Raw genomic sequence first — 12,274 nt, 5'->3', positions numbered from 1 at the left:
CATAAGAAAAACTTTAATTGAAAAAGAATATTATCGATTCAAAATGAAAATTCATTAATGTTTGAATGTATAATTTAAAATTATCAAGTTACCTTGATGCTATGTTTATACTGGTACATTTCATAGCCTTTACGCTGTGGATCTCTTCGAGCTTTACTAAAAAGTATAAGATCTTCGAAGAGAAACACATGCCTCATGCACTTTCGAGATCTACCTTGCCATACAATGAACTCATCTTGACGTAAAAGCAGTCCTTGTTCTTTCACATTTACCTTTAAAGAAATAAGAGTAAGTATTTGTCTCACACATAGATAAAGTTAAAACAATAGCATAATATATAAGATTTTGATTCCCTTAATTTATTAATTAAAAATACAAGTAGCAATGAAATAAACATTATTAAATTTCCTAATAATAAAATATAATCAAAATTTAAAAATATTCTGATTTGCTTCTTTCTCTAGTGTGATCAATCCATTTCATAGTTTTAAAATATTATCATACAACTAAGATGATACATGAGTTAACATAATGCTCTCCAAATGACCATTTTATAACAGCCAGAAGACATTTTATCCTTAGCAAGATTCTGTTATCAGGGATAAATTCTTCTTTAATTCTTATGCTATAAAATTAATTCATTAAAAAAAATCTTAATCAACTAAAAATTTTCTAAATAGAACATTTAAATATTAGAAGCATTTTCAAACTGAAAATTGCCATATATTATATTGATATACAAATTATACTTACATCACAGTCTCTTAAAGCATCCATTGCCAACAGATCATTTCCATGTCTCAGCTGAAATCGAACCATTTCTTCAGCAGCCTAAAATGCAAGCATAAAAAGAATGATTAAAATTTCACTAGAAAATAGAAATACAGTAGACTCCCGATTATCCGCAAAGCGGATTATCTGCGCCTGCTGCACAAAGTTTTTTTTTTTTTACAGATTTTTTTCAAAAAGGTGCAGTTTTACAGTTATGCTTTTTTAATTACATAATACATTAGAGTATTAAAACAGTACATATGTATGTATTAATTTTTCTGTGTATCCTTGACGCTTCTCGTAAATACAGAGCACTTTTCTGTTTTCATTAACAAAATGCATTTTAGGTTAGTTTTGAGTGATATACTAAAGTATTAAGCATTAGTTAAACATTTCCTGCTGTTTATTTTACGTTTTATTGTACATAAAACGATTTTTCAAAGTTGGAATGACTGTTTTCTCTTTTGCTATACCCGTTTTTATCTTTTTTCGGATTATCCGTGATTTGTGTTATCCGCGGCGGCCACGACACCCAATTCCGCGGATAATCGGGAGTGTACTGTATAGTCTTCATTTGCAACATTTTAATTATACAATATACTTATCATTATATAATATAGTTTTCAAATATACCTTTAGAGCTTTATGTTCTTTTTCCCTTTCAGGACATTCTTTTAGAAGTTGTTTCAACAGAAGAGCATATTTTCCCATTCTTTGGACAGGTTTTAAAAGATAGCTTGCCAAATCCATTTTGTCTTGAAGCTCCAGCTGCTTTTTCTGAAAATAAATATTACCATTTTTTAAAAACTTTATTTTTGAATTATTATATACAATTTATTTTTTAGTTATGTAAAACTAAATTTGGAGATATCATTCAAATTACTCATACTACAAAAGTAAACAATTTGGCAAATATAATAAAAGAAGTAATTGACTTACTCTAAAAAAGGCATTTCCATATTCAGACATCAATGCATCAGATTTAGGTTTGTTTTTATTATACAAAGCATACAGATAAAACTGAGGTTGCTGTAAAAGAAAAAATTATATTAAGACAATTAATACAGAATGTTTCATAAACAAATAAAATAAATTCTGAGACAAATTCAACGAAAATCAAAATTAAACTTACGAAGTCAAGGAAACACTGCCCAACAGTAAATGGGGAACTTTCACAATGCTCCAGTTCAGTGAGAAAATATTGATAATGAAATTCATATATTTTTTCAATATTTCCAAATACAACATTTCTTTGACCTCTTAATGCTTGTGGAATATCATCTCGGAGAAGTTCAGGAATATAATTCTAGAAAAAAAAGGAAGCAATAATATTTAAATGGCGAACAGAAATCATTATGTAATAAATATCTTAATCTGAATAAAATGATCACAATTATTAATATGTTAATAGATTAATGTGATGTTAAGTAACAATATCTATTGCATTATTTTAAAATCATTTTGATAAATGCTTGAGAAAATTTGGTAAAGAATCCCGATATGAATAAAGTTCATTAACTAATTTATCAGCAATTAGAAATTTAAAAAAAAAAATATTTCTTAGTAGAAGCGTAACCTCCTGAACTATGAGACTAGCTTATTATGAATTTTCTTGAGCAAACTGACAATAATAAGCTACCAAAAGTTGAGAGTTGATGCTTTTTACATAAATTTTTTATTTATGAGAAAATTTTCTTATGGACCTCTTACCACCTCAATTTTTTATATCAATCCCCCTTTCTTAAAATTAAGAAAATTAAATTGTCTGTCTGAGCAGTGATGACTGAAATAAATTGCAGTTTAAAAGGTTAACAATTTACAACATTTTTTTAATATAATGTTAATACTGCCTTAATTTAAAGTTTAAGTATTTGTGATTAAAAATTTATGTAAGCAATTAATGATAAATCATATATAATATATATAAGAGAGAATATTAAATCCATATTCTTACTTCAATTATATATTCCAGAGACTTTACATAGTCCCGCTCTGTTTGAATCAGCTCTTGCATAATAAGCATAAGAGTCCTGCAGGAAATATAAAATAAAAACAAACAGGCTTTAATAATTCTGAAAAATATTTAAATAAGAATAAATTTAAAAAAAAACAAGCAATTTTTTTTAAACAGTAATAGATACCTAATATGACCAATTTATAATGTGAGATTTTAAGAATGAAATGCCATTTAATGATTTCAATTTGTTTAATTGATTGATAGAGAAAAAAATATCAACTGATAAAGAAGAGTAAAATTAGTATAACTTCATGATAAAATTATTGTTTATAAAAATGGAATTGATTATGTTTACAGAATTTTTTCGCCCTAATTCTTACTGAATTAGGGGGGAAAATGCATTCTCAAACCCAAATAACTATTCAGATAATTTTTTTAATGTCTCATAGCAATAATCAACAGAAAGGATGATATTTATTCAAACATTAGCCAGAAATGTAGTTCATTTTCTCCAGTATTAATACTATCTTTTAAATAAATATCACTATAAATAGATTTACTTAAATAAAACTAACTTTTTGGATTTAGCCTCCACATCATTGCTGGATTCTTTTTTGCAGTTAGAGTCAGGACTATCAACAGGATTCATTAAGTGTGTATTCACAGGAACTGGTCCCCGAGCAGGATCTGTACAAGGCTGAAGAAGTGACTTCCTTGGTATCCTGTCTGTATTAGGTGCTTCAGGTATTTCAGATCTAAAAATAAAAGAGGTATACATTTAAAAATAATACTAAAAAATATGATCAAAATATACCATGTAATTAATTTTAAAGAGAAGAACAGATTCAAAAAAATATGCATACAGTTAACTGCAATTTAGGAATTCAAAAAGAAGTAGAGGAATATTTATACATACACACATACATACAGAAAGAAAGACAAAATACCTGTTATTATTTTGGCAATCTCGTAGTTTTTCTACTCTCAGTAAAGCAGTTTGCTCTCTGACTTCTGCTTTTACTTTCTCAAGAGCTTCATCTCTCATTTGCCACATTTGACAGCGTCTAGGTAATTTCTTACCTGACTTAGAATCAGTTCCAAGAGCTAAGCTACGAGGAGCTTTACGAGCTATGCTCATGTCCTAAAATTGAAAAGTAAATTATAATAATTATTACTGTAATTTAATGCAAGAAAAGTGCTTAAGAAGTTATGCATTGTTTAGATTCTTTGCAGCACAACCACTTAATAAAAGTATGAAATGGCATAAGATTAGAATTTTGCTAGTATTAGAATTTTCAAGGACTAATTTAAATAATTTCAATTTATCTATATCAAGGAACATATACGCAAAGAAGAACTAGTAATTAAGAATTTTGTCTTTGTGTAAAATATATCACTAATAGAGTGATTTAAATAAACATAATATTTTATAGAAAAATTACTTATTTGTTTAATTTTAGCTTCAAATTAATTTATTGATCTAAAACTCATGAAAAATCAACGGCGGAATTCTGTTTTAAAGAATAGACCAATCCTGTCTAATTTCAACATTTAAAAATAGCATGTGAATAAATTATACATATTTAATTAACTGAAAAGATATTACAGTTACTTCTAAGTGAAATAAGTATTTGGCAAATTAGTATTGCAATATATGTAAAATAAATTTAATAAATACTGCTAAAATAAAGCATGGAATCCATTTAAACAGTCAAGATATTCATATACATGTTCAAAAAAGCTTCATATGAAATCAATAAAAAAAAAAAAAATATGTATTATTCTTTTTGATGGGATCACAAATAGCTACTTAAAATTTTTTTAAAGTAACCTTTTGATAATTTTTATGGCTGAATATCAAACTTATGAACAAATCATGTCGATGTTATATACAGATTGTGAACATGAGCAATAATAATATATGAATCAGAATTTTAAATCAATGATTTCTTTCAAAGAACAGATGCGTTCTAAAAGAATTTTTGTGTCCTCCAATAATGAATACTTACTTTACAGCTACTGCTGGTAGAAGATGATGAGGAAGAAGAAGATGAATGTCCACTCCTGTGTGCTCCACGAATATCTAAAAGGGTTTTTGATATAGAAGCAACAGGTCCATTGGCAGTTAAATCTTCTGTAATTAGTCCCTGATTCAGAAGTTTTTCATCTTTTTCTTGAGTGAAACTGTCCAAATGGTATGACTCTTTTGTAGGGTAATAGCTGCTAGGGAAGGCAGTATAAGATCCAATAGGTGACCCATAGCGTTGAGACATCGACACACCCATAGGCCCTCCAGTAGAACGTCTTCGCTGATGACATGAGAAACCAGGATAGGGTGTGCTGGCTCCAATAGGTAGCCAGGTGTTCAGAGGTTGTGAATGGGACCGCATCGTGCGGGGTGTTTGAGAAGCATCTTCAGCTTCCCAATAAGGTCCTCGCAGAGAATCAACTTCCATTTGTTGCTTCACCTTTTGCAAGGTAGCTTGACGAGTTTTGATCAAATCTACAGTTTCTTCACAACGTAGTTTCACAATCTATAAAGAAAGCAATATTAGATTTAAATACTGACATGAAGTATTAATTGATTGATCAAATAAAGATTCCTCAACTATTTAGAAATAACAATTTACTGTTCTGAAATGTAATTACACATTTTAAAGTTGCTAAACTTTGATACTCAGACCTGTGGCATATTACTATCATCTATTTTTCATTTTCTATATTTTCTTATTATGAAATCAAAAGAGAATTGAACTAAACAAGGATTTAAGTACATTAAATTTTATATTTTTGTCACAAGACTAGCTAAAGAATAATTTTAAAAAGTAAATATTTAATTCAGACTAAATGAAAAATAATTTTTTCCATTTCTTAATTGGAAATATTTTATGCCACAAGGGTTTATTTCATTTCGTAAATAATTATGGCAAGACATACTAATATAAAGACACAAACATAAATTAAAAAATGTATATTTACTTTGCACTGTTCAAGCAATTTTTCATTCCCAAGTTTAGCTGCCAAATCTAACATTTCAGTAAATGTTTCTTCGGGAACACGTAGATGATTATCAGCATAATCTTGCAAACACCTTATTTGTCGCAGAATACCTTCTGCACTTTCTGTATTAGCAATACCCATATTGGATACAAATCTCATAGCATCCAAAGCCCATTCATAAGACTAAAATAAGAAATAAAAATAGCAGATATTAAAAGCTTATACCATTTCATATGAATTATAAAAAAAATTTACAATAAAGACACACACATTAATGTATTTGAAACTTAAAATACAATAAGTATATTATTTATTAAAGATTAAATAATTATTATTCTAAACTTTTATTTATAGCCAATATATTTTTTTTGAGATAATAATTCATTTTCAAAAAAAGACAAGTTGAGAAAATGTCAGAATTGTAGAATTATAAACATTCAGAAAAGCTCAAAGTACTGCAGGAATCTTATGAATCCAAATTATATTTATTTAGAAAAGTAAACATCCTACAGAAAAATATATATTTATTTTATTCGACAACTCTTTTTTTTAAACCTACTTTTAAGCTAAGTTTGATGCAGATTTAATGAATTAATTTTTCTGAATATTCAATATGATTTCGGCTCTCTTTGAGAAGATGGAAAAAATACATTTATAAGATTTAAATTATTTTTATAAGATTAGTATACAATAATATTAACATGATTTTATTCATGCGCCAAGCAGCACAAAAGTATCAGAGCATTTTTTTTATCTCTCAATTGTATTTATATTTCTTTTTAGATATTATAATACATTATTATTTAATTAGGAATTATTTTTTTCTATCATCTACCATTGCTCATACTTATGCATAACACAGAATTAAACAATAGAAAGTATTTTACACAGTTATTACCTTATCCATCAACTGATAGCACTTTGCTGTATCCTCAATTCTCTCACGTGTCCCTTCCAGTCTTTCAGTGAAAGATCCCAGATGTTGACGGAGTGAGGTTGCCAACTCATGTACTCCTCCATCTTCCTCAGTGGGTTCAGATGGATTCTCTTCTTTAATCTTTGGGAGACACGAATCATGGCTGAATGTAGACACTTCTTCAAGCAAATCATTGCCTTTCTCTATTTGTCTCTGCAAAGACAAATATTACAGATAAGAATTTGCCTATATTATTAAGGAGAGAAATATTTTTGAGCTAGGGATGCAAAAAATTGCAATATACAATTTCGTGAGATATTAAATAAGAAAAGAAAAAATTTGAAAAAAAAAAAAAGGGGGGGGGGGGTTAAAAGTAAGTAAGCCTCAAGAATTATAAGTTTCTATAATCCAATCTTTATATATATTTTTATGTAGTCCAAAGGAATTTATAAATATCATTGTAATATCTGAAATTTCAAAATATGATTCAAAATCAATAAAAAGACCAAGATATGATTCAATAATAATATATCTTCATTTTCCACATAAAAATATGGACAATTTTTAAAGTATGTTTGTAAAAAAATATTCAATTGCTCTGGGATAGATATATATATAATTAAATATAAAGTTGCTATAGTTGAAATGTTATATATATATAGTTTTAAAAAATCAGTAGGTAATATAAGAGACATTATAATAAAAATAATATACAAAAGTTGGCAAATCATCCATGTCTATGAAACGTGCATTCCTCACATGCACTGATTTAAGAATGCAAAAACTTAATATTTTAAATTCATTTTCAAAATACATACACCAAGTACAATTGCCATTGATATACAATTGCATTTTAATATCAATGGCAAGTATAAAATTTAAAAGAATAGCATCGGTATGGAATATACTACGCGAATATGGAAAAATTCAAAATATTAACTAAAATCTCTATGCATAACAAAAGTTCTGATATTTAAAGGAATACTGTGATAAGTATCATATTACATATTTAAAAAAGCATGCAATATCTAATACATCATCCATGAAAGGACCGATACCATTATATTCTGACATGTCGGGGAATCACTTAAAATGGCTAAAATCAAAACACGCGCGACCAGAACTGGGGAATGTTTTGGTTGGTTGATGTCAGGAAGTGCGTGCTTTGCCAATGTTATCCAAATTCCCTCTTAATGTCACAGAATCAATTGGTATAATGAATAATGACCAAAATAAGATAATCATGGCTATTCTAATACTTATAATGTTAAGAGCCTTGAACTCAAATTTAAGATATATTACAACATATAATTTAGTCCTTTTTTTTGCCCAACAACGGCGGATTGTCGATTAGGCATCAGCCCCAAAGGCCTTTAGGCTGAAAAAGGGCCAGAGATCAATTCCAAACTTCATTTTTTAAGTTATTGAATAAATATAAATTGGCAAAAACGCAAATTCTGTGAATTATAAAATATTAGGAAAAATATTAATATTTTATAAAGCATAATTGATCAGATTCTTATATATCTCATGCTAATTTTAATTATCAGAATATTTATAAAACTGAACTTCTGCTTAAAAAATGTGTGTGTCTGGAATCTGTCTGCGTTCATAGCAGACAATCAAAGCAAGTACACTTTTACAAAGTTAACTTAATAAAATAAAATAATCTAATATAGTAAAACGATAAAAATATTTTGAAATGTGAGACTAAATCGTTTATTAAAAGAGAGGCCATATATTGTGCCCTGCCTAGGGCCACCAAACATCTAAATTCGCTACTAATGTCCATTTTTCTTTATCTCAAATGGATGCTGATTCGCGATACTGTTGAAGAACACTATAATAATGTGCGAGGTAAGCGGACACATATATTTTTACAATAGGTTTCGAACAATACATTTTATTAATACCGCGAGGAAGTTTTAATTATCATTTGAATCTCTGCATTTACATATATATATATATATGCCCTCTGGTTAAAAAAAAAAAGGGTCTCCTCCTTCTCAACAGGTTTGTTCCGTCCATTTCACTCGCAAAACAAGACGCTGCTTAGACAACCATTTATATTTGATATCTCTATCAGTGATGGTTTTAAATTCAAAAGCGATTTAAAAGCAATGAAGTTTTATAAAGATGAGACGAAGGGAGATAAAAAATATGATTAAGAATGACTTAATAACAAAGAGTAAAATTTGTAAAGCCTTACAACATTTAATGTCGCAAAATTAAAGAATGGATGTAAAAATATTAATATAATATTCCGAGTTGATCTAACTCTGTGAACCCGGACTCGCCTCAAATCGCCCCTCTGACAAAATCCTGACTCGGACGTTTTGAATTCCCGGGATGAAAAGTAATTCGCGACCAGGCGCTCACGGAAGAGACAATTCCATTCTATTTCCGTGCACGAAAATTTCCGGATTTCGAGGCACCGGAAATCTTACACTAGCCGGATTCTTTGAATTACATTTTAATAACCTTTGTAGATTTTTCCACAATGATTAAAAAAGAAGTTTTAATTTCAGGAAGAAGAAAAAAATATATGTGCAGTTTACATAACTCTTTATATAAAATCCTCCCCAGATATAAAAAAGTGTAAGATTGTAAGGGAATTAAACGAGAATTGCTTGAACTTTCTCAAAAGAAAATATACTACATGCAATTCTAACAAATTTCAGAATTTAAGTAACAGAAATGAACACTAAACATTTTTATTTTCAACAAAAATCAAATTTCATTAAACATTCGCTAATATCAGAGGAGCCTTATTTTTGAAAATTAATACGAACTATCAAAATAAGAAATATTATTAATGCAAAAAATTATCTCACAAGAAAACATAGTAATTAAACTTCTTGAGCTAGGATTAAAAATGTCACAACATATTTCATTTTCAATAATAAATGATGTGAATTTCTAGTGTAGAGATTATATATTTAGGGATACGTCTAGCTTACACAACAGCAATAATATAAAATCTGATATGCAAGGTCACATTAGCTTCCGGTTGCACCTCGTTTTGACACTGTTAATCGTAATTACCATCACTCATAAGCCAGAGATTTTCACACCACCAACGATGGTGATGCCAGGAACGTAACTGCGGAAGCGTCTGACAAGTATTATGGAAGTGAAGAGGACGATTTATGGTAAAGCAGTGTTTTCCAACATAGTTGGTGATGAGCCAAGCAACTTCTTGGAAGGGAGGAAACATGACAATGGAGAAAGTACACATAATAATTGGGAACAAAGGCTGAATGGGAAGATGAAAAATCTGAACTAATTCTAGCAATTCTGGAATGAATTCATGCCTGAAATGTCCTACTTTGATAGTGATTTTTGATGAAGATGACAAAAGAAAATTGTGGATGGATTTGTTTCGGAAATATGAGGATTATCGTGTTATCCTAGTTATTATAAAAGAAAAAGGCGTAAAAATATTATAAGCTGTAAGCCGTGGAAATGAGATAAATTTAAAGGCAGTTTAAGTCTTTTTTTTTTAATCGAACATCTATTATTTCTTGCATTTAAAACCTAGCATCACTTGACACAGAAGCGACAGTCAAAGGTGTTACATGAAAGGAGCACTTATTTTAGTTTTTTCAGAAAAAAAAATAAAAATACACAATCTCTTATAAGTATTTAAATTTTTAAAATACATTGGCAAATACAACTTTTACATAATCACAAGGCTCTTTACCTTAAATTTGTATCTGTGTAATAATGTTCATGCTTAAATTAGAACAAAAAAAGTTCTAACATAATTCTTTCTGTTTGATTTAATTGAATGATTTTCAAAAATCCTTTAAATTTCAGCCAACACTGAATGCTATTATTTAATTGCTTTAACGCTAATGTATTTAATATGTAATTGGAGTGCAACGCTTTTAACCTGACTTTATCATTTGACATCGTTTCTTATCTTACACCCAATGTTACTAACCTCCATCCAATCACACATATGATTATTCTTTTTTCCATTATAAGTTCATTTCGAGTTCATTGTAATTACTATTAAAATTTTAAATCCAGAACATACGATTCATTGACGTCCTATTACCGAATATGTATGCACATAATGTATCGATAAAATCTGTTGAAGTGAAGCAATAAACATATCATTTTAATTATCAACGTCCAACACAAGGAAAAATCATTAAATATCATAAAAAAGAAAATCAAACAATAAGCTGTGATCAGTGACAAAAGAAGATAATTTCAGAGATAAATGAAAAATACCGCCTACAAATTTCTGACAAAGATCTGAATTGAATAATAAAACAATCTTTTACTAAGTGCCGCGACATAGATTTTCCATTATGATATCGATTCGTTTATAGAAGCGAGATAAGATTGAAGAAAATCATATTTTTTCAATTTCTCAATGATAATACCAAAATGGCAGCTGACAATCATGAGAGAAAAGCAAGGGAGTGAATTAAATTTCCACTACAGAAAATTATTAGGCTTTTTTTCAGAATTTTGAAAAGATAATTTTGGATTATGCAATTAAATTGATATCAATTTTTAATGCAAATAATGTTTATTGAAAGAATTCAAATATCTATTATGAATTAAAAATAAAATTTCCTTAAATGAGTTTTATCACTTCAGAATAAAAATCCTTTATTTCCCCCCCCCCTCCTCATACTTAAAAAAAAAAAAAAAAAAAAAAAGATTGAAACATGTTAACGCTTTGCATCCATTTCACCTAACAAAATTGTGTATTGGATATTTATCTCACTTGTCTACTTAGCTCATCATTGCAGAACTCTTTTACTTGATTTTAAACCTAAAAGTACAAAAAAGTTTTTTTATTTATTTATTTTTTTAATTTTAAAGAGATGAAAAATAAAAATATATTAAAAACTCTTCTCATTCAAAATTATCATGAATTTCAAATCTTTTCATTATAATAGCAATCACAAATGCTGATAAGATTTCAACCCACCATTTTGTGAGTAATTCATTCAAAATTCTTCATTTCTGTTAGATATCATTCAAATTTCAAAAATGTTTTAATTAAATATCACAACAATCTGAAGTCATTACTTATTAGTTAACAAACCGTGAATAACGTTCAATACTTTTTATCAGATACTTTTCTTCGCCAGTTTAACATGGTGAAGAGTTAGCAGGGAGAATATTTAATGTAAAGTATGTTTGAATCAATAATAAGAATCGGAGAATTAAGTGCTTGAGTCTTTTAGGTGCTTGAGCCATTAATTAGGTGCTTGAGCCTTTCAATAAATCTAATAACACAAATAAACGAGCCACGATAAATGAGCACTAGAAACCTCAAAATTTTTTGATACAAAACAACGAAATTATAATTAATCCTCCAGCATTCATCGTCTGGTTAGAGCCTCTTGAGATAAGGACCGAGCAAAGTTTTAATTCGTTGCTACCTGAGCAACTCTTTGGCTTCGTTAAATGGATTCATTCATTGGTAGTACTGAAATGAAGTTATGGGTGGATACAACTAAACAATATTACCTCATCAATACAACAAACAATATCATCTCATCAATACAAAAAACAATATCATCTCATCAATACAACAAACAATATCATCTCAACAATATCATACAGACTTATTATATATTTCTCCTCATAATTTTTTTTTA

At 28.5% G+C, this 12,274-nt stretch overlaps 1 protein-coding gene across 2 annotated transcripts in view; it reads right to left on the bottom strand.

Annotated features, from left to right (window-relative positions):
• The window catches only part of LOC129961612 (pleckstrin homology domain-containing family G member 4B-like), a 544,990-nt gene that overhangs the window by 4,574 nt on the left and 528,142 nt on the right, over positions 1–12,274 (bottom strand). For both annotated transcript variants that reach the window (XM_056075118.1, XM_056075119.1), the window contains 11 exons: positions 6,627–6,857; positions 5,708–5,911; positions 4,738–5,262; positions 3,676–3,869; positions 3,304–3,483; positions 2,726–2,801; positions 1,904–2,077; positions 1,711–1,800; positions 1,405–1,548; positions 754–831; positions 93–272 (listed from right to left, as the gene is read on the bottom strand). In XM_056075118.1, coding sequence (XP_055931093.1) covers positions 93–272; positions 754–831; positions 1,405–1,548; positions 1,711–1,800; positions 1,904–2,077; positions 2,726–2,801; positions 3,304–3,483; positions 3,676–3,869; positions 4,738–5,262; positions 5,708–5,911; positions 6,627–6,857 — 2,076 coding nt within the window. The remainder of the gene's footprint in view (positions 1–92; positions 273–753; positions 832–1,404; positions 1,549–1,710; positions 1,801–1,903; positions 2,078–2,725; positions 2,802–3,303; positions 3,484–3,675; positions 3,870–4,737; positions 5,263–5,707; positions 5,912–6,626; positions 6,858–12,274) is intronic.

Source organism: Argiope bruennichi, chromosome 2 (genome assembly GCF_947563725.1).
Source record: "Argiope bruennichi chromosome 2, qqArgBrue1.1, whole genome shotgun sequence".
NCBI classification, from domain to species: domain Eukaryota; kingdom Metazoa; phylum Arthropoda; class Arachnida; order Araneae; family Araneidae; genus Argiope; species Argiope bruennichi.
Note: the sequence above shows the minus strand (reverse complement) of the source record. Positions and strands in the feature narration are given on the sequence as shown.